The 22,565-nt window shown below is 32.1% G+C and overlaps 2 protein-coding genes across 3 annotated transcripts; one reads left to right on the top strand and one right to left on the bottom strand.

Moving 5' to 3' along the window:
- Positions 1 to 6,591: 6,591 nt before the first annotated feature.
- On the top strand, positions 6,592 to 15,947 carry LOC114178595 (uncharacterized). The gene is made up of 6 exons (XM_028064597.2): positions 6,592 to 7,131; positions 7,306 to 7,520; positions 10,330 to 10,612; positions 10,696 to 10,781; positions 10,896 to 10,987; positions 15,057 to 15,947. The coding sequence occupies exons 1-6, from the start codon at positions 6,826 to 6,828 to the stop codon at positions 15,302 to 15,304; spliced, it is 1,230 nt and encodes a 409-aa protein (XP_027920398.1). The 5' UTR covers positions 6,592 to 6,825; the 3' UTR covers positions 15,305 to 15,947.
- A 1,016-nt stretch (positions 15,948 to 16,963) lies between these two features.
- On the bottom strand, positions 16,964 to 20,951 carry CYP77A5P (cytochrome P450, family 77, subfamily A, polypeptide 5). Of its 2 annotated transcripts, XM_028064595.2 has the most exons (7): positions 20,269 to 20,950; positions 19,167 to 19,277; positions 18,849 to 19,065; positions 18,386 to 18,719; positions 18,094 to 18,155; positions 17,915 to 17,987; positions 16,964 to 17,375 (listed from the first exon to the last, which is right to left on the bottom strand). In XM_028064595.2, coding segments are annotated over exons 1-7 (1,329 nt in total). In that variant the 5' UTR covers positions 20,800 to 20,950; the 3' UTR covers positions 16,964 to 17,374. The 2 variants fall into 2 exon arrangements, with proteins under 2 accessions (XP_027920396.1, XP_027920397.1); XM_028064596.2 differs by lacking the exon at positions 16,964 to 17,375 and having other exon boundaries at positions 17,914 to 17,987; positions 20,269 to 20,951.
- Between the last annotated feature and the right edge of the window lie 1,614 nt (positions 20,952 to 22,565).

Here is a 22,565-nt window from a genome sequence, read left to right as displayed (position 1 = left end):
TTGACGTTGTTCTGAATAGTTTTATCAGATATTGACTTTTCAAATTAAGGAAATGGTGGGGTCTTGAATACCAATGTTTTAACTATTATTTTCTGAAGTTTGACATTTTATTTTAATATTAGTTCTTTAAATGCTGATATGGGCTGACAAGACAGATCTTAACTGCAATATATATATATATATGATATAAAACAACACATGATTGTGTGTGTGGTTTGACAAAGTCAAAGAAATAAATATATTAAAATGACAGTTACAGGATGTAGGCAATATTCATCGACTTTAGAAAAGGAATGAACCAAACCACCCGTAGCGTAGTTTAAAACAAGATTTGATGATTCACTTGTTAAACTTTCACAAATCAAATGAACAAAACGTAAAAGTTGAATATTCGTTAAAGGAATTTAAGTTCAAGTATTATTTTTACTCTATTGATCCATGTTTTAACTGGGTGTACATAATAAATAATATATTTTATCTTATTAATTTTATATAATTATTTTTTATTCATAACATTTTTACTATAAAATATATAAACAATAATATGTAAAATAATTATAATGTAAATGGAATCAACTAACAGATTAAATCAAATCATTTGCAACAAATTTCAACATAAAAGAGAATGGAATAAAAATTGTAAAATAACTTATTTTTACTCAAGTTATTATACCCTTTTATTATGTTTAATTTAGTGCGCAAATGACAATTCCAACAAATTCTATTAGGAAGGGTTATCTTGATTTTTAAAGATCCGTAAAAAGTTTAGATCTTTTTAAAATTTACATGTAAATACTTGGATGAAGATTAGGGATGGCAACGGGGCGGGGCGGGTACGGGTATCATGATCCCATCCTCATCCCCATAATAAAAATTCATCCCCATCCCCATCCCCAAACCCAACGGGTATACAACTTTTGACCCATCCCCATCCCCACCGGGTAACGGGTATTTTCTTATACCCATACCCATACCCATTTTTTTATTGTTCCATATATCAATTAAATATTTTTTATAAAAAAAATTTAAAAATCATACCAACGGAATCATGATACTATCAAAATATTCAATATTAAAATAACATACTCTTTTTGATTTTCATGATGTCAAATATTAAGAAAAATATTATAATAGTATAAATCTCAAATTAAAGTATCAAATAACAACTAAATAAAATTCAAATAATTATATAAAAGCTAAAAAATTACACATTACTAAAATTTTATAATAACCAAAATATTTATTAATTTTACAAATGATCAGTGGTTTCATTTGCATTCGATCCACCTACACATAGAAAAAAAATGAAAAATTAGATATGATATAATAATTGAAATTGAAAATTATAATTACTAGAATATAATGTACCTTCTTCATCAGATTCATTTTCACTCATGAGAACATCTTTTCCTTTTAATTTTTTAACACCTACAAACACCAAATGTAGAATATTAGATGAGAATTCACAAAAAATACTAACAAAAAATATTAATAAATTTGAGTAACTTACCTAGATGGTTTGAGTTCCATATCCAACTTCTTGTACACATCAAAGCCTCTATAGTAATATGATGAAGTCGACTACGGTGAGAAGTTAATATCTGACCACCAGTACTAAAAGCAGATTCAGAAGCTACAGTTGTTATTGGAATAGCTAAAACATCCCTTGCAATTGCTTGAAGGGTTGGAAACTTTAACCCATTTGTTTTCCACCATGATAGGATATCAAATTCTTGTGTAACCGGCAAATTATCTTCTTCCAAGTAATAATCCAACTCTGTTTTCATAACTGTAGTTCTAGATTTTTTCTTTTTTGCCATAAACTCTAAAAATTCATTCGCATCATTATCAACATCCTTTCCCAACTCCAATGATGTAGCTCTATAAGAAGAAGTTTCATTCTTTTTTGATTGATATTCCAAAACCAAATCATAGCACATTTGACGAATCCTACTAAGTTTCAGATCAAAATCATTACCATACAATTTATAAAAATAATATTCTAACATGTCCATCTTGTACCTTGGATCTAAAACTGAAGCAATTGCCAATATATCATGAATAACACTCCAGTAACTTTCAAATTTCTTTAACATTTGTATTGCCATATTTTGAATGGTTATCTCAGGAGATTTAACCCAATCATTTATTGCAATCTTGATCTCACAAATCTTTGGGAAAAAGATGTTGGCAGTTGGGTATTTGGAGCCAGAAATGATTTCTGTGATGTCATTAAATAATTTTATATGTATATATACTATATTATATTATATTATATTATATTATATTATATTTTATGTGTAAATATATTATTTATTTATATATATATTTTAGATTATTTAATAAATTATAAATAGTTTAGTAATTTAAGCGGGGACGGGTATTTGGGCGGGTATATATATATCCCCATCCCCATCCCCATCCCCAGTTGAAAATTTCGGGTATTACCCATACCCATACCCATACCCAGTCAAAGCGGGGATTCCCCGTCAAAACGGGGACGGGTTCGGGTGATACCCACAGGCACGGGTTTATTTGCCATCTCTAATGAAGATTTAAATTAAAATCTAAATATTTGAATTAAGTTCAAAATCCATAATCCATTTTTTTTAAATGAAATTTAAATTGATTTTTCTAAAACTTGTGTCGTAGGATCGATATGAACGAATTTGGCAGAATTTTGACCAAGACTGATTCGGCTAAATTACGGTTGAACCGACTTGACCAATTTTCAATTGGGGCTGACTCAGCCGAATTTTAGCATGGATTGACACAATCGAATTTTTTCGAATTTCGTTCTAGGCCGACTTGGCCTACTTGGGCCAGTCGAATTTTTGTCAAGGGCGACTTGGCTGAACTCAGCCAAATTTTGGCGAGGGGCTACTTGGCCAAATTTGAAAGAATTTTAGTTTAGGCTGACTCGACCGCATATGGCAAAATTTAGGTTGGGGTCGATGCGGCCAAATTTACGACAGGTCAACTCGGCCAAATTTCGGTCGAACAAACTCGACTGGATTCGGCCGAATTTCACTTTTTTCGTCTGTTTTGTATTAAGAAAAATTTTCACTTATGGACATTTGAAGTTATAAAAAGTATGCTTCTTATTTAATTCATTTTAGAATATGATATTCTTATAAACCAAGATTATTTTGGAATTATTTATGGATTTTTTTTCACAAAAATATCTTCATGTGGCGATGGAAAAATAATTTATCATTTTCTAGCATTTGAATTTGAGGTTATAAAAATATCTTATGTTTGATTCATTTTAAAATATGATATTCTTATAAACAAAGGTTATTTAGGAATTATTTATAGATAAATTTTTCACACTAATATTTCCATGGAACGACGGGAAAATAATTTCCTAAGTTAAAATAAAATTTCTTTTGAAAAATATATTATTTTACTTTTATTAATCTATTAGATATGATAATAAATTAAAAATTTTAATTAAAATAACACGTTACGTTTTGATTTCTCAAAAAATTGTGATAAATATTTTCAAAAATACTTTTCACCAGCTAAATCGATTTTACTCCTTTTCTAAATCACAATTATCCAAGATTCATGATTGTCGGACATAAAACATTTTTTCTCCTATCCAAATCTTCTTAAAATTTAATTTGTTTGTAAGTAAACAGTAAATAATTATTACAAGAAAATAGGATAAACAATTCTAGAAAAAAAAAATTTCCTACTTTTTAGTTTTTAACTTATTAAGAAAATATATAGAGTTAGTGTCCCAAAAGAAAGTGATTTTATTTAGAGACTACAAAAGAATTTAATTTTAACGGGATTTATTAGCAAAAGGTTATAAAATCTCCGGTAATTTATCTTTCTTAAACTTCTGCTAAGTATCAGATGTTTTCTATTGAACTGCAACCCTCCACATTTTTTCACAAACCCTCTTTTATCATTTTCCATATGTTCAAAAATTACTTTACCTCTTTCTTCTTTTTTTGCATACCCTAGTGTCTCACTTCAAACTTCATCTCTCAATCTCAGTAAAAACATTTCCTTTGCCTTATGCCAATTGCAGCTTCTGGTTTATCTTCATTTTCCTTTTGGTTTACTTAGTGGCATGGTAAATACTTTCAGTGTTCGTTTGATACCCGTTTTTAAAAATGTGTTAATTGAGTTCCAACTTTTGAAAAGATACCTCAATTAGGCCCTTCCGAGCAAAAAATTATTAACATCGTTAACGGTATTAATATTTAAAATGACTTGCAAATTTGTATTTATATTAAAATTTAGTGATAAAAGTCATGAATTAAGTTAATGGTCTCAGTGATGTACTTTTCCACATATGTGGTACTCTAAGATCGACTGCTTTCGAAAATTAAGAATATTGTAAAAATGTTAGGATTTAAGTTTGGGTCCTTCCCAACTAAAATGTTTGACTCAAATGGTTAATAGGACATTTTCAAATGCAAAGTTATAAAACTAGGTTAATGATTTTTTAGTTTTGATCATTACTTTTTCTTTGTACGTATTGTATTGGTAGTTCTTGATCATGGTAGTATTTCTCCCAAAAGTTTGCACATAGAATAAGGAAAAATATACATCGTCGTCTGTATTTGGATACTAGAATATAGAAGTTAAAAATAAGAAAACACCTAGGCTCTCAAACTATGGAAAAGAACTAACTTTCTGCTAGGATAATGCTTTTCTTCTACTATGTATATATAGATGACAAATTAGGATAAACTTTTGGAACTTATTTATCAAAATTTACATTTGAACATATGTTTGATGTAAGCTTGATTGTTTGAGTTATGTCCATTTTTCTTCTTCATCAAAGTTAGAAAATAAGAGTTATTTTTACTATTTTTGATTATTTTTATTAATTTTGTGTTCTAGAATAGGTTTGACATTACATGTCAATGAAATGAAGATAATGATGAATTTTGTTTTTATAAAATTATTTGAGAGACTCATAATTTAATTATGTTTTTTACACCGACAATATTTAAATCTTAATTAAATTAATATATGTTTTATATTATTATTTAAAATCTTATTAATTATTATTATTATCTTTTATGCATTATAGGCATCACATAAGTGTTCTAATAAAGAATAAATGATCAACATCGAGAACCACAATAGAAAAATATTAGTTAACTTTTCATTATGTCTAATTTTAAGATTAAGAACAATAATATTGTAATGACTTACTAATTTTAATTTTTACGCTTTATTATTTACATTATTTGATATTAAAATTGTAAATTTTGTTCTTTGCACATTTTGTGAATGTTATATATAAACTATTAATTTCAAAATTTTAAAATTGTTGCCTTTTATAATTTTTCATTTGTTTCAAGATTTATGTATTTTAAAAAAATAAAATAAACCGTTTGAAGCTATGAAAAAAATATTAAAAGTTGATTGTGGATATAAAAAGGGTTCTAATTCTAAACAGCTCGAAATACATAGAGTTTCATAACCCCAATAGTAATGGGGTTTTATAAATCCCAAGAAGTAAATGTGGTTATATCAATTCCATATAAGTAACTGGAGTTTCAAACCACAAGTAGTATCAGAGGTTTTAGGTATCATAAGTTTTAGACCATAGATTGCTACAAATCCGTATTAATGTATAGTCCTTTCAAGTGTTATTCCAGATATTGCTAAAAATCCGTATTAATTTATTATTGATGCTAACTTTCCCTCAGATATAAAAAAACCGCGAATAATGCTCTTAAGAGGAATTAAAATTCTAGAAACACTAAAAGTAACCTCGACTAAAAACAATAAAAAAATATATATATTTAAGAAACCTAAAAATAAATAAATTTTAACTAAATTATATTTTCTTTTACAAATATAATTTTATCTAAAATTTATATCATAATACACTATTTAATATTTTTTATTTGGATAAGTTTTAAATTTATAAATAAAAGAATTTTTTTAATTTAGTTAATAAAATAAATAATTGAATCAAATAATTCTTTTTATCTTTTAAATTAATTTTAAAGAATTATATAATATATATATATATATATATTAATATGTATTAATTTTTTTATTTTATACTTAATTATTTATAAAAAACTATGAATTATATATATATATATATACATATATATTAATATAGTGAAAATGTAAATAAATATGAGTTGAAGGGCATGTGTTTTTGTGATTACATATCATTTGTAAAATATAATTTATTATATGAAATAAAAAATAATGTAAACCTAACTAATATTTTCAATGAGGATAAACTTAAATAATTTATTTATATTTATATTGAGAGGTAGGTAGTATTCATCCATAGAGGTTGAGCCAAAGAAAAAAACACTAGTCAATGAAGAGTTAGCAGCAACGTAAGGTCATCAAGAGTGGCCCCACAGCTCACACGTGTCCAAATATTGCGATTATTTTAATTTATCGGCATTCAAATATTCAAGTGATGATAATATCGAAGACTCTTTCAGTCTCTTGCATAAAGTCCAACTAATTCAACTAATGCCCCCAAACTTTCAAAGAATTAGTTAAAAACCCCAGGAAAATGGAAAATGACAGAATCTCCACCAACCTTGCTATGCACTCGTTCCTCTCTCTGTTTTCGTTGTAAAGAGAGTGTGGTAGTTTTTCTTCTCTCTCTCGTCTTCTTCCCTTCCCTTTGCTTTCAGCCTTTCCTTTCCTTTCGACCTCTTTCTTTTCTTCGTCATCTATTTTCGATTCCGATTCGGTACTCTTTCTTCTCCCTTTCTTTGTTGTTCCTCTGCGATAACAAATTTTCTCATCCGATACTTTCCTCCGTTTTCTACGCGTGCAAACGGAGGATAACACAGTCCTGAAAACGATTGGAAAATGCTGGGAACTGCACTGCAATTTGGCGGGGTTCGCGGCGAGGATCGCTTTTACATTCCGGTGAAGGCTAGGAAGAACCAGAATCAGCGCAAACAAGGCCAGAGAGCCAAGAATGGCGAACATGAAAACGCCGATTTAACTTTGAAGAGCAAACTCGACGTCTCTGAGAATAGCAATAGCAATAGCAATAGCAATCTCAACCAATCATTGAATCCAACTCTTTCTCCGTCTGTAGAGTCTGTTAGTAATATCGATAGGTTCTTGCACTCTACGATGCCGTTAGTTCCGGCTCAGTATTTCTCCAAGGTTGATCTTAATTTCTCATTTCACTTTCTTAATTTCTCAATTCACTTTTATTATTTTCTTTTGAGATGTTGAGACAGTTGTTGCGAATGTTTTATGCTTAGTTATTCTCGGAATTCTAGTTATGTTTTTATGTGGTTTATTTGAAACTCAAATTTGATTGTGTTGTGGATGTAGACAACGATGAGAGGTTGGAAATTTTGCGATGTGGAGTATCAGTCTTACTTTTCCCTGAGTGATCTCTGGGAATCCTTTAAGGAGTGGAGTGCGTATGGAGCTGGAGTGCCTTTGGTCCTTGATCAAAGTGAATCTGTTGTTCAGTATTATGTTCCGTATTTGTCAGCTATTCAACTCTATGGTCAATCTGCTGAGAAGCCAAGTGCAAAGCCTAGGTATTACCATTTCACGTGCTAATAAGAATTGCTAACTTTAAGACAAGACTCACCATGGGAAACACGATTGAGTTATGGATGGATGCTGCTCTTTTACTTATCGCTCTGAGACTTGTTTGTTTATATTTATGTGTGTTTGTCTGTGTTTGTGCAATCAATTGATACAAGGTTATAAACTTTTATGTCACACGACCTCCTTTTTTCCCTTATGCTCAAATTTCGTATCTTCTGGTTCTGCATTACATCATGTAGCATCGGTGGATCAAAATCATTTTTATGCCTAAACACCGCATTATTGGACCTGGTTGTGCTCTTTCTGAGCACAATATAGAATGAAAATTGAAACAGCACATTATCTAGCTTAATACAAAATTTTAACGAGTGTTGAAAGTAAATATTACATTAAGCAATAAACATTGCATATAGAATAATTGGAAACCATTTCTTAGGTCTAATTATCAACCGTATAAGAAATAGGGAAACATGTGTATGCTTTTTAGGTTCCGGTTGAAAGGCAACAGTAAAAAATTGAGAAGTAAATGCGTTAGAAATACAAGTGTAGTTATCAGGCTTTGTAAAATGCTTCTCATTGATAGTGAAACTGCAGGGGTTCTTAATGTAGAATTGAGAAAGATGATGTCGTTTTCTGTTTGTAATAGTAAATTAGTTGGTTTTTACTCTGTTTTCCATCAAAATTTATTTATAACTATTCCTTTTTATAGAAGTAGTTGTTTGGTATCTGTAAAGAAAATGTTCAAATCTATTAGTTTATAGCCATTTGTTTCTGTGAAGTGTGATCCTTTTGATGCAATGGTGATAAGGTTTCTCCCTTGTTACTTGTTACGTGGAAATTGCATTGCCTTTTTATATAAACAATAGTAATTTACTTTGTTGTTTCATAACACTTTACTAATTTTCCCTTCTCTTCCAATGATTTTTAAAACAAATTTAATCACCAATTCTGATCCTGCCTCTTTCCCCTCCTTGTAAAGAGCAATGAATAACATTTTATTCATTATTCTTGATTTGCCTTGAGGGTTTAATTTATAGATCATGTTATTGAAGGCATAAAATGATATCGTTATAGGATTTTACTCACACAGAAAAACATAAATTCTACTTTAAACCATTTTTGAGGGGAAGCATTTGAAATGGTGCTTTAAAGCACTGATTTTGTTGAACTTACACTTCATGAACAGCTGTCGCGCTTTTACTTTTAGACTGTTTTGTTATAATCTGGACAAAATTGCTGAGGGTATGTATGTGGGCAGCATTTTTTTTAATAATCATTGATCCTGTACATTTTTATTCTCAAATTTTCAATTTATTACTCATGAGGACATCTTTTGCTAATATTATTTGATGTGTTCTTGTTGTGTTCACTTCCCTTCTTTTGAGTGAATTATTTGATGTCCAAGCTGTTAATGAAATGCAGGCTTTTTGCTGTAATGGAGTCATATTTGTATGTGGCATTTTGATGGGTTATAACACTAGGAAGTTACTTTTCAATTAGATTTGATAGCTTTAAGTGTGAAATTATTCACTACTCTAATCATTTATGGACGAGTTAATGTGTCAAGTGGTTTGAGAGTCATAGAACATTATTTCTGTTATTAATATGCTGTGTTTTTTCAGCATCTCCTGTTTTTGTTTTGTATTTTAATTATTTAGACATGGTTGGTTGCAAAATCAGGCTGTTTGCTGGATGAGTGAAATAAATGTTTGTGGGGGTGAGATAATTAGTGTTAGAGATCCCACATCGACTAAATATATGACTAAATTGTAGCATATAAGTGGATGAAAACTTCATCTTATCAAGTCGGTTTTGTAAGGTAAAGTTAGGTTTCAATTCCACATTCTTATTATGGTAGTAGAGTCATTCAAAATTTATTTTATTAAAGTTTGTTGGGTCTATCGTCTCACCAACAATCGGATTCCCCACTAGTTCCACGCTCTAAATGTTCAATCCTCAATGTGAAAGGGTGTGTTGGAGATCCCACATTGGCTAAAGATATGGCCAAATTATAATATATATAAGTGGGTCAAGTCTCACTTTACCAAACCAGTTTTGTAGGGTTGAGTTAAACTGATATTCCACTTTCTTAAGATGGCATTAGAGTCACTTAAATTTTATCATAGTCATGTTTGTTGGACCTATTATGTCACCCGCCATTGAGTTATTCCCTAGTCCCACACTCGAGATGTCAAGTCCTCGATGTTAGGGAATGTCCTACATTGACTAAAGATATAACCAAATTATAGTATATAAGTAGGTGCAAACCTCAACTTATCAAGCCATTTTGTGTGAGGTTGAGTTACACTTATATTTTACCGTCTTAATACAACTATTTGTCGGATGGAAGAGTGAATAAAATTTTGTGAAGGGTGAGATAATTAGAAACATAGTATTTAAGACTATGGAGTATGGAGAGTTGTGTTCTTTTTTATATGGTGTTTAATATGATTACTGGTATTGCCTCAAGGATATCTTTAAATTGAGCTTGGTAGAAGTGAAACCTTGATAAATGGAACAAATAAGTCCACTATCAATTGATTTTAACTTTTGATGGATTAATGAATCATTGTGGATCTCAATGTATTGGATATGTATTAAAGTTTTGTATTTATTCTCTCTCTTTTTGGCTACTGCTTCTTTTATGCAGTCAATCTAATAAAAAATTTAATTGACTTTTGCTGTTTTCATAATTTGTTATATAATTATAACTTACAAGTGCTATGGGAGTGTGCACTATTGTTATTTAGCTTGTAACTAATCAGATATGAATTTCTTAATTTCTTATGTCATTAGGTACACCAGTGAAGATAGTGATGGTGATTACTACAAAGATTCATGTAGTGATGGAAGTAGTGATAATGAATATGGAAAAAGGACCGAGTTTACAACACAAAGTAGTCAATATCTAACAGGTGGTGTCTCATTGCAAATGAATAGATTATCTATAAACAACAAACGTAGTGCAGTGCAAGAAGGATTTTCTAGTGATGATAGTGAAACTGGGAATCCTCAAGATGTCCTTTTTGAGTATTTGGAGCAACATCCTCCGTATAGCCGGGAACCATTGGCTGATAAGGCAATTACTGATCCGTAGTTAATGTGTGGCTTATTTACCCATAATCTGATCCGTGGACCTTATACTTTTTAATATTTTGACAGATACAAGATCTTGCACGCTATTATCCTGCCCTCAAGTCATTGAGAAGCTGTGACTTATTACCAGACAGTTGGATGTCTGTGGCCTGGTAATCTAATGTGTCATCACTTTTTTCCCATTCTTTATTTTTCAGAACATTAACTTCATCTAATTTCATAACTATTTTTTTCATCCATTTACATATTTTAATGGTATGTTCCAGGTATCCTATATATCGAATACCCACTGGTCCAACTTTAAAAGATTTAGATGGGTGCTTTCTAACATACCATAAACTCCATACACCCTTGACAGGTAATCATGGACCTTTAAGCCTATATTTGATCACTAAGTGTTGCTTATACATCACTAATGGTAGATTAAATGTACATGTGCGTTTTGAGTAAAAAGTCCCATTTTTGTTGAGACTGTGTCATCGTTTAAGTTCCTTAACAATGCAAAATGCCATGATTTAGTCTCTCAAAATGGTGCAAAATGTTATCATCTAAATTAGGACTTAATTACTCTCAGTTCTGTCTCAAATGAAGGATCAATTCGATGATACTTTACAGAATATTTGCAAAAACAAAACGGTTCTATTTTTGTCAACTAATATGAAAGATGGGTAACTGCTCCACTAGCATTTATTCAATGGACTGCATTCTTTCTTTTGGTTTTTTTTTTTTCACATCCCTTACAAGTACTTGCTCAGCAGTCAGCACAAATCATAACTGTAAATGCAATTTTTATTCTGCTTTATCCATGTGTTACAAAGCTCTTGAAAGAGAAATGAAAGTCTTCCAAAAGCTAACAAAGCACTTGAACAACAGTTAAGTGCATGTCTGGATTGGTGCAAAAGCATGCACTGTCACATTTTCATGTCCAAATGTACGTGTGATGCAAAGCTAGTATTATACGCGCTGAAATGATGCGCATCCATTTTTTCTGAACAACCAAACACATTAAATATCCATAAATAGAAGAACAGATCCTCCTACAAGTGTTTCCTCTTTCCTTACAAACTTTCAGATTGTGTGAATGATGTTTTCTCTCCTTATTTCCCCCCTATTTGCCTAACAGATAAACTAACCACTCTTCCCTCTTCAACAATCCCTAACTACTTTTGCTCTTCCTTTTTGTCCTTACTGAATGTGTATTTTTGAAATGAAATAGACACTCTAAATTTAAGATGGGTGACATATTGGTTACTTTGACAAACAAAGTATGGGCTGGGGTAGTTGAGAAAGAGATTGTTTATTAATCACAGTTCTTCTTATTAACAAGTTAGGTGGCTGTTCTCCCGTTTTTGGTCAAATCGTGTCAAAACCAATTTTAAAATGCCTAGGTTGCTTTAGAGTTTTTCAATACCATGTCATTGGTGTGGAAAATCCACCAGTTTTTGTTTGTAGCAAGGTCTACCGTGAAAAGCACTTCTTTTTTCATCCATAATCTCTTATTGGAGACCTTGTTTGAGGGGACTAAGTGCGGTACCACACAGAGTAATGACTTGTTTTCATAGGCTTCGATGCTTTGCACATTGCATTTTCGTCTTAGCATTCAAGTATATGGCTGATGTTTTATCTAAAATGTGATATGACAATGGTATTGGTTACTTATGCTAGTTCTTTCTTGTTTAGCTATTTCAAGCTAGCTTATAGCGTGTACTTATTTATGTAGAGTACCATAGTACATGTCCCTTTCTTTGAATATCATCTTTTGGGAAATTCTCGGTACGCATATTTATATGGAAATTGACTGCATTTATTTGCCAAGTGTGCAACTAAGAACAGAATAAGCACAAATCTGCAACTGACTTGCAACTAAATATTTTGTTTGCCTTCTAATGACGGATGATTTGATAGACAAGGAATGACACGGGGATTTCATTTTGCAATTTGAATTTGACTACCTCCACCACTACCATACCCTTTTCCTGCAGTCAGCTATATGGACCAACTGATGTCATCATACTTTACTGTATATCTTTTCTTTAGATAAAATATTACCTCTACATTCTTTATAATGGTTTCACCTTTAGTTTTTTTTTTTTTTTAAAAAAAGAAAACCCTCTTTCTACCTCTAGCAATAGGCTACCTTCCATCTGTTTTACACTTCTTAATGGGTCTCCTACAAATCTTCTCCAGACATCCCAAATCGCTTAAGGTGAACTACTGGAGTTTTCTGTACAATATTTATTACCTCAACTCCTCTATATTGCATCCATTCCCATTCTTATTTTTTCCAGTAAGTCTACTCACCCGAGGCAACATTCTCATCTCTGTCATGTGGAATTTATTCTCTCATCGGTTTTTTTATTGCCCAACACTCAATTCCATACTACATCACAGGACCTATAGCTGCATGGAATACTTTTCACTTAAGCTTGAGGGATACCTCTTAGTCATACATAACACTAGAGATGCTTTATTTCATCCAGCCTGCTTCAATCCTGTGGATTAGATCACCATCTATCTATATGTCATTTTTCTATGATGAGCGCAAGATACTTGTGCAATTTGTGATAATGGCCTCCAATTTTTCCTAAACTTACATTCCATTCTCCGTACAAAGTTTATTATAGATCCAAATATAAATAATTGGTTCGGATTTTAAATCCAAATTCTTCCTTTCTAAAAAAAACTCGTTTAAATGTTTATAAATAAGTTTGGTACCAATTTTGAAACTGGTAGTCTTTTCAGTATCAGTGTTATAACCAAAATCATTTAAAATTATTATATATTTTCCAAGAATATTATATTAGAATGAAAATGTTGGAACTTTTCATATTTCATTCATAAATTTTGCAATTAATTAATAATCTAAACCAAACCAGTTTTTTTTTTTTTTTTTTTTTTTATATTTGGTACACGCTCACTATATAGCTAGGTACAATATTTGATACAGTCGAGTGGTACGTCTTGAGTGTGAGTGCGCATCATTTCCTAATGAGAGCAAATGGTAATTACTTTGTTTATAAACATGATATCAATTACTGTGTTTTGGTAAAATTATAGAAGTATGTTTCCTAAACATGAAAATGTTTTTAGTTAGATTGGCTCTACAGCTTTCGTGTAAGTTTTTCTTATAGAAAGATAATGGAATACACTTATTAAATGTTGGAAAAAGAAAACATATAACGAAAGTATGAAATATTTTTATTTTTTATTTTTTATTATTGCACTAAATCAAAGAAATACAACACTAAGTACAATACTTAAATGATATACATATGTGTATATGCATAGTTACTTTTATTGGTATCTATGTTTTTATCTTCATATTGCTAATAATTATAAAATTGAACTAGGTAAAATACACCTGGAGGATATGTTCTCAAATCATGTTTGATATATGTTTTATTAAACATTATATAAACAAGTGCTGCTCATTCATCTATACAAAACGTTTCACACTAAATATCACTACTTTTTCATCATATCATATTGCCTATTATTAGGTTGAATAGAGTTTGATGTCCAATGAACATATATGTTATCCTTTATTTTAAATTATTTTGGATTTACGCTTAATGTTTTTAAAAGATGCTGGTTTTGAAATTGGTATCAAATCAAACCCTAAACTACCCAAACTATTTTATTTTATTAAATATGGATTTGGATCTATAAAAATCTAAACTAGTTTTCTTAGGAAAATATAAATTTGGATTTAATTCTAATTCATATTTTTTTTTATCTATAATGTATTGGATTAGTCCAGTAATAGAACATGTCTAATTTTATGGATTTTTTCCCAACCATAATACCAATTAGGACTATATTATATACAAAAGAGACTGTTAATTCTTAGATATACTCAGTAAGCAAATCCAAGACTCAGCAAGTCATAACAAGTTGAGCTGATGCAAATATATTGTTACAGGAAATTTGCTGTGACCCCACTCTGTGTTCTCACTTCTCACTTATTTTTTACCCCCTTGTATATATCTCTGATTACTTATGAACTCTTTATTCTCGAAGGCCTTCCAACACCTCTCTTCTATTCTATTGTATGGTTTTTCCTAATTAGTAAGTGACCACATAAAAGTCATTTTTATTCCTCTAATATTTTACCATCAATCATTGTGGCAACTATTATGCTTCCATCGTCCCTCTCCAGCATAAAGCAAACAGAATATTAGTATCGTTTGTTGTCTTGATCTCTTAATGCATGGTCATTTACCCTCAATTTGAAATTGACATATATGGAAAAGCAGAAGTTAATCCTTAATCTTATTGTGCAATAATACTTGCTGGTTGATGTTATTTCAACGTATAGCAAAAACAGTGCTTTGTCCCAGAAACATGAAATAGTCGCTGCTTGATCTCACTTTGGTGAAATGCTGACTAGTTTATTGTAAAAATTTTCTTTTTATTACACTTTGCAGGAAGTGGTTGTACTCATGCTCCAACACTTGTTTATCCCAGTGAGATCGATGCTGCACCAAAGATTTCTATACCTACTTTTGCAATGGCTTCCTATAAGTTAAAGGGGTCTATTTGGATGAAAAAGGGAGGTGGTGAGACTCAACAAGTGAGTTCCTTCTTGCAAGCTGCGGATAAATGGTTAAGGCTTGTTCAGGTTAATCACCCGGATTTTCAGTTCTTTAAATCACATGGCACCTATCATAGATGAACTGAATAAGAAGACTTGGCATTCCTGCTTTTGGCTAAAATTGAGCCTTAATTTCTGTTCATTGCTTAGTGCAAACTTGATAAAAAAACTATCCATCTGTAGAGGTTTTGATGGCGTGATGACTGCATAATTGTGGATTCTTGTGATATGCCTAAGCAGTACAAAAGATGAAGCCGATATCAAGCAATGAACTTAGAGGTTGCTTAAGTGAAAAAGAAAAAGAAAAGACGTTTTATACGAAGGAAAAACTCAGATAAGTGGAAGGTTCTAATGAAATGAGAGAGAAACTAGAATATGGCGAACTAGTTCGCAGGAAGGATGTATGGGATTAAGCCAAACTGTACAAGCCTTTTGGTCAATAGTGGTAGAGATCCCCTTAATTTCTAGAGATAAATATTTACAGATGTGATATAGAAGAAAATGGTTGAAATGCTAAGATTTTGCTGTGTTACGTGGCCCAATTTTGGCACTATATCTGATGATGAAGATGTTGTTCTGATGATGGAAGAGATGCTAGTGTAAGTGTACACTACTGTTTTAAAGTAAGTTTTAGACTTACGGTGTTTAATTGTTTGACTTACCACAGCTACTGGGCTAAACTTGTTCTTCTAGACTTAAAGATGTTCATAATTAGCTCGATATTGGTGGAATGCTCTGTAGAGAACGTGTGATATTAATCATGTAGGTATCAGTTTTCACACTGGTGAATATGAACTAGTTGTATTGTGAAACGGTATGAAAAATATTTTTCAGATTCCTTGCTTTAAAAGTGCGGAGTATTTGGTATAATAAATGATCAATTGGCCACACAGTTACATAGCACGCCTCATGCCATACCGAATTTGCTTCTATGTTGTAGAATTGTGCAAGGTGCATTAGAGTACAGCTTCAGGGAAGCAGAACTCGGTGAGGTGCATATGTAACTAGGTCAACCAAAAAGTATCATGTTTTAGATTGAAATTCTCCAACCATGGTTTTGGAGTATACAAATGCAAATAACTTTTTCTCAAATTGTAGAATGGGACTTTAAAACTCGAAACCGAACGTCTCATAGACTATTTACTACATACTGCACATTATACATTCCGGATCCGAACATTTTTTTACGGTTAAATATGTTTTTCATATCATTTAATTTGCCTATTTGATCTTTATAATTTTAGATAAGTGCAATAATGGTTCTTATTGATAGATAGCGTTAATGTTTCGTCTACATGGCTAATGATATTCCACTTTAGACTTGCACATATACACATAAGGTATAGGTATTTTGTTTGCAGCATGTAAGAAAATCCCCTTGAACCTTGTGTACTTTACGAGTAAATGTGTAAGTTAGTGGAAATCGTCAAGTCACAAGGCAAAATGTTAATGTTGGTCGTCAACAATTTAATCTGTTTTTTTATAACTGGTAGGACATAAATACATTAATTATGTGTTAAGGCTATGTTTGAATTAGTGAAAATGATGGATTGAAGTGAGATGTAATGATATTTTAATACTTTGTTAAGTTTGAATAAAATGGAATGATAAACAACGAATGAGTGAAATAATTCGATCGAATCTAAGTCTACTTTTAGAACCTTGCAAATTTTATCTCCCACCTATTTTCCCAATTTTGGAGATAGAATAACTTGATTAGGTGAAACAAAAAAAACAAAGTATCAAAATCACAGCTTAAATTATTGAAATCAACAGCGCAAAATTCAAGTCTAATTTCTAAAATTTGCTGTCTTTCCATGTCCATATCATATCATCATAATGTGCGATTCCTAGCTCTTATTTGGTGCAAGACATCTAAGAGTAGTTTCTTTTCCAGAATTAGGTGAGGAATCGATTACACATAGTTGTCGTGGATAGGTACTTACTAGCTGCTCATTCCGCACAAGAAATCTTCATGAATGGTTGTTATTGTAATATTTAACGCTAAGTTGTCACAGTTGCACATCTTATTATTCATGCACAAGCCCATCAGTGGTTATTCTTCATTTCTTACTCAATTCTCTAACCTTCTGACCAACTTGTCCATTTATGCTTTTCCAGATTCTTGTGTTGGCATAAGCATCTCTATCATCTGCGCATAATTTAATCAAGATGTCAATAATGAAGGTAGCATATACAAAAAGTCATTACATGTCACATAGGTACTATTAAGACTCCACCCCTCCACGTTCGAAACAACAAATTTGATTCATCCTATTGTCCAAAATAAAAACATTCGAAAAAACATTTTCTTCATTCTGGCCAGAATAATTGAGGTTAAATGTAGGCTTTGAAATTCTGAAAGCTAGTTCAGCCACAAGTTGGTTTTATGTCTCTAACATGCCTTGTCATGAAGAACACTTTTGTGCTTGTAAGGTGGAAATTCACTGAATTTGAAGAATATGACTAGCAAAGATCCTTAAAGTATTGTTATTAGGTGAAGAGTTGAAAGATTGGCTTCTAATCTTCAGTAAGTATTTTTCTTTCCAACAGAACATAAGGCTTGAACAGTTTCCTTCTAAGATGTAAATCATTCTTATCCTATGAATCTCACACCAGAGATCACCAAGCATATATTAGGAACTATGGTGGATTATCTAGAGTCATATTGTGCCAGAAATCACAACTTACTATGCAATGTTGTCCCAGTGAAGGAATCCACCATGTCCCCTAGCGTTTGAGAACTTGTAAGTGGCACCTGAAACTGTTCAGGAGAAATACTACGTGTCATCATCAGACTGGAAACATATCATTCAAACCAACATTTACAAGAAAACTTCAAATTTATTTGAAAATTAGGCAGACTGTACCTTCATAACCTTCAAGAACCGGATCATCTGATAGCAGAAGTGGTGTATCTAAGTCAATGAACCTACAAAAGAGTGTAGAATATTTAAATGCATCAATTAAATTAAACAGAAGGAAAATAAGATGAACCTATGTTCAGATAAACTTCTCTAAAACACTTGTAAAAGAAGATTCTATCATAAGTGAAAAACCAACTTACACAATTATGATTTAACTTAGAAAATTTTCAACTTATATTTCTCTAAAAGCTGATGTATATAGAAGTTTATGAATGAAAAAATGGGTTATACATACTTAAAGCATCCAAGGCCAGCAGCAAGTTGGCCAGCAAAACCCATAGCAAGTCTAGTCTCAACCATACCACCAATCATCAAATCTAATCCTGCTGCTTTTGCCTTTTCAATAATTTCAAGGGCACCCATAACCCCAACTTTGGCAAGCTTAATGTTAATGACATCTAAAACATTCCCTTCCACAATTTTGTAAATATCAACTATACTTCTGCAACTCTCATCAGCTGCAACAGATACACCATATCTCTCTCTTGCTATGTTACTCACATACCGAAGACCATCCCAATCATCTCTGTGAACTGGTTGCTCAAATAGAATAGGAGTCAACCCCATATCTGCAATACAATAAATAAATCTAAAATATTCAAACAAAGTTTCATTACTGTATTAGTGCATGTGTGCTACCATGTTCTCACAAGATATTTGGATGGACAAAAAACTTTAACTATGTAGTAGTTTTTAACCATGTAATTTCTCAAGAACTTCCACTGCCTCCTCAGAATTATACCCTTCATTAGCATCAAGAATAAACTGACACTCGGGGTGGGCAACACGTATAGCTTGAAGCACTTCTATATCTGCATTGAGATTCTTTCCCACCTTCAGCTTTAAAGTCTTAAACCCTTCTTTGTAGTACTTAGAAGCCAATTCAGCTGCTTCAGCTGGAGAAACAATTGGGATCTGCAAATATAAGAAGGATTAGATTTCCTTCTATCAGATAGTTCTTCTGAATAACTATTTTCATTACAAGCATTTTGTTTGAGATTGAAAAAGAACTTAACTGTTATGTCAGTGGTTATGGTATTAGAAGCCCCACCAAAAAGCCTCCACAATGGCACACGAATACTATTTGCAGCAGCATCAATTATTGCCATCTCCACCCCAGCCCTAACCTTTAATCACAGAAGGGAACCCCTTGAGTTAATCAAATGATTTTACTAACACATTGATTAGGAAAGTGAGCTTTGATTTTCCATGAAAACGTAACTGCTAGTTTCTTAAAATAAAATAAAAATAAAGATGGGGAAAAGAGGTTAAGTCCTATATCTATCAGTAAGGAAAGATCTTAATGGCAGATCTGATGTACAAGAATCCATGCATGCATGTAATGCAAGTCTACGTACACAACACCTCACTTATTTATGACTGCCATTACTCATCCTGGCAAATGAACCCTAATCAAGACGTGATATATTTTGCTGTTGCTACCTGTTTAAAGTTTTACATCTACTAGAGATAAATAAAAATTCAGAACATATATGCATATAGTGTTTGAATGTAATCACACTAAGAATCACACCCATGCCAAATCAAGCATGCCGTACAAGATTCTCAGTGATAGAAAGATCTAACATCTGGACTCTTTATTCTTTTTCCACTTTCCTCTCTTCACGGCAAGATATTATCATTCTTTCATAGTAAATATAAAAAGAGAATGCATTATTCTGGAAAGAGAGTGCGAGCGATTCAAAGAGGGGACTAAGAAAAGACTTTTTCCCTTCTTTCTCTTGAATAATGTTATAATATAGACTCTACAAAAGAAATAAGCAAAGAAAGATGTAACAAAATAGTTTCTTAAAATCAAGGAATGAAGAGAAATAGACCAGTGGTCCAAAATAAAAGTCACACAAGGGAAAGTTCAGGCAAATACAACCCCAATACGAAATTCAAATTTTCTAAAAATATGCTACTCTCCTTTCATGTCCTCAGCGATCAAGTAGAAAACTGAAACTGTTACTCAAAATTCAAGGAATTTGCCTGAAAAAGGTTCAAAGAGACCATTTTAAAAGCACAAAACGTGATAAAACCAATAGAGAGAGGATTAGAATGATTAACAACAAGAGAAGCAGAAGAGAAAGTTGAACACAGATTATTCTGACTCACTGAAGCAAATTGATGCCCAGGAAGAATAGCAGCAATCTCCCCAAGCATGGAACCCAAGGTTAGTGCAGGGCATCTCCTCAAGAAGGCACATGCCTCAGAAGCCTTGGCCATGGCGGTGGTTTGGTCCTCTGCAGTAACAAAAGGCAAAATCGGTGCCTCGCCCCACCCCACAGCACCATTGCTCAACTCAACTCTTATGGCCACGTTCTCCACCTTGTCCAGTCTAGAGGTAGCAATGGTAAAAGGAGCGATTAAGGGCACATTCAGTTGCCTATTCTCTGCTCTGTGCACATCAACAGTGAATGTTTCCAACAAATTTCTGAATCCGAAGGTGATGGGTGCTGCTGTAGGTGTAGCAGAAGCCATGATCTTTGCAGAAGGACCAGAATTTTTGGCAAAGCACTTGATGAGTGTGGAGGAATTGGAGTTCTTTGGGTTGTGGGACAGTGACTTCATCAAAGTTGAGTCCATTGGGTGTTGTATTATGCAACTTAGTGTTTGAGACATGTTGGATCTTACGATTGGCAGCATATGATTAGGTTGTGAAAAACCTCTCTTTTTGCAGCAACTTGTGATTATATGATATGCTCTGCTATGTTGGGAATTTCAATATTTAATTCTAACCGAGGTCATTTTTGCCTGCTGTGTTCTTCCTCTTGTTTTCTTCCTTCCATCACTACACCTTTATGCTCATTTTTTAAAGGTTGTCTTTTTAATAATTCGTGATTTGAACTATTAAAATAGTACCACGTTAAGTTCTATCAAACTAAAACAATGACCAAACAGAACTACTATACAACTTCAATTCGGGGCGTCAATCCTCTACGTTCGACCGTACTATTGCCAACTTTTTAGTATGACTTTTTCAACAAATTTATATTTATTAAGAAAACTAATGAATTTTAGGTGTAATAGGATTTTCTTTCTCGATTTTTGTTTAAATTATTCGACGTGGTCTCTCAATCTAACTTTCTTTTGTCTTAATATAGACTTATTTTTATTAAAAAGAATTAATATATTTCTTTCATTAAATTAATCTTAATATTTTGTGACAATGTGACACTACAAATAATATCTGACGGTATAAATAAAATATGTCATCTTAAATTCAATCACTTTAATGTCGTATCTTAACAATGTCAACATAAATTCAATAAAAAAATTACATTAATTTTCCTTCCTAAAACTTTCTTTTTAGTTTAAATAAATATTAGTTTGTCTTTAATTAATTAATTTTTGTTGATGGTTTAGAAAAATAGAGTTTTCATAAGAATATGATTAAAAGGTTAATTTTAAGAGTGTTTTAATTAATGCAATTAGTTTGACTTTTTTAGATCTCCCTTTTTAATAAAATTTTGTTTGTCAGGAAGTCCTTTATTTTTGCTAAATTGCATGTGAACCCTTAATCCAAATTTCTCTTATTTGGAGATTGGCCCCTAGGGAGTCATTTACTACTTGGACCAATTAAGAGGAAAAAGAGAGAGAGTGAAGGTTGTCATTGTTCTACACAATAGGGAGAGAGAATTCAGAGTGAATATTGTGCTATTGATTGAAGATAGGGGTTGAATTGAAGAGAGCTAAGGTAAGCCATTAGGAGTAAGGAAGAAGTCAAGAATATTCAACTTAAGCAAGGAAACCAAGTTAGGGGAGCTGGACTCCGTGGTTTATTTCATGTCTTTATTTTAGATGATGATTGAGTATTTAAGAGCATGAATTGTGATATTTCTGCAAAATTGCAAGTTTCAGGAATTTTTCTAGAAACTGTCTAGCGGGCCTTCAAAGTCGTCAGACGGCTAATACCATTTTCTATGCATTTTTGGATTCCCGAGAGGAACCACCTGGCAGCACGAATTGGGCTGCCAGGCGATGTGTGCTGTTCAACCCAGTTTTCTTGGTTTCTAGATAAAGAGCCTGGCGGTGATGAATATGTGTCAAGCGACACGAGCCAAACTGGTTTGATTTTAATGTTTTGAGCTTTCTGGGCTATTTTTGATCGGTGGAAAAGGTGTTTTAATCATAGATTGATTAAAAGAAAAGGGATTATGGTGAAGTTGTAGTGTGATGCGAAGGAAATTGATGAAAATGATAGATATGCATATTAGGGCTTGAACATTTGGAGTTTTGAGTATTGGAGTAAATTACGTAGGCAAAATTTAATGAAATTTTGTGTATTGGAAGTGAATTGAGTGGAAAATTTATAGACTCGTATGAGTTATTGGTGATTAAAAATTTGTGCAAGGTGCATGACCAAATCTGGAATTTGTCCAGAAAGTGATGCACTGCTTGGCGGCTCGTAG

The sequence above is a fragment of the Vigna unguiculata genome, chromosome 3 (assembly GCF_037176805.1).
Source record: "Vigna unguiculata cultivar grain cowpea cultivar isolate G323 ecotype 2 chromosome 3, ASM3717680v1, whole genome shotgun sequence".
NCBI classification, from domain to species: Eukaryota; Viridiplantae; Streptophyta; class Magnoliopsida; order Fabales; family Fabaceae; genus Vigna; species Vigna unguiculata.
Note: the sequence above shows the minus strand (reverse complement) of the source record. Positions and strands in the feature narration are given on the sequence as shown.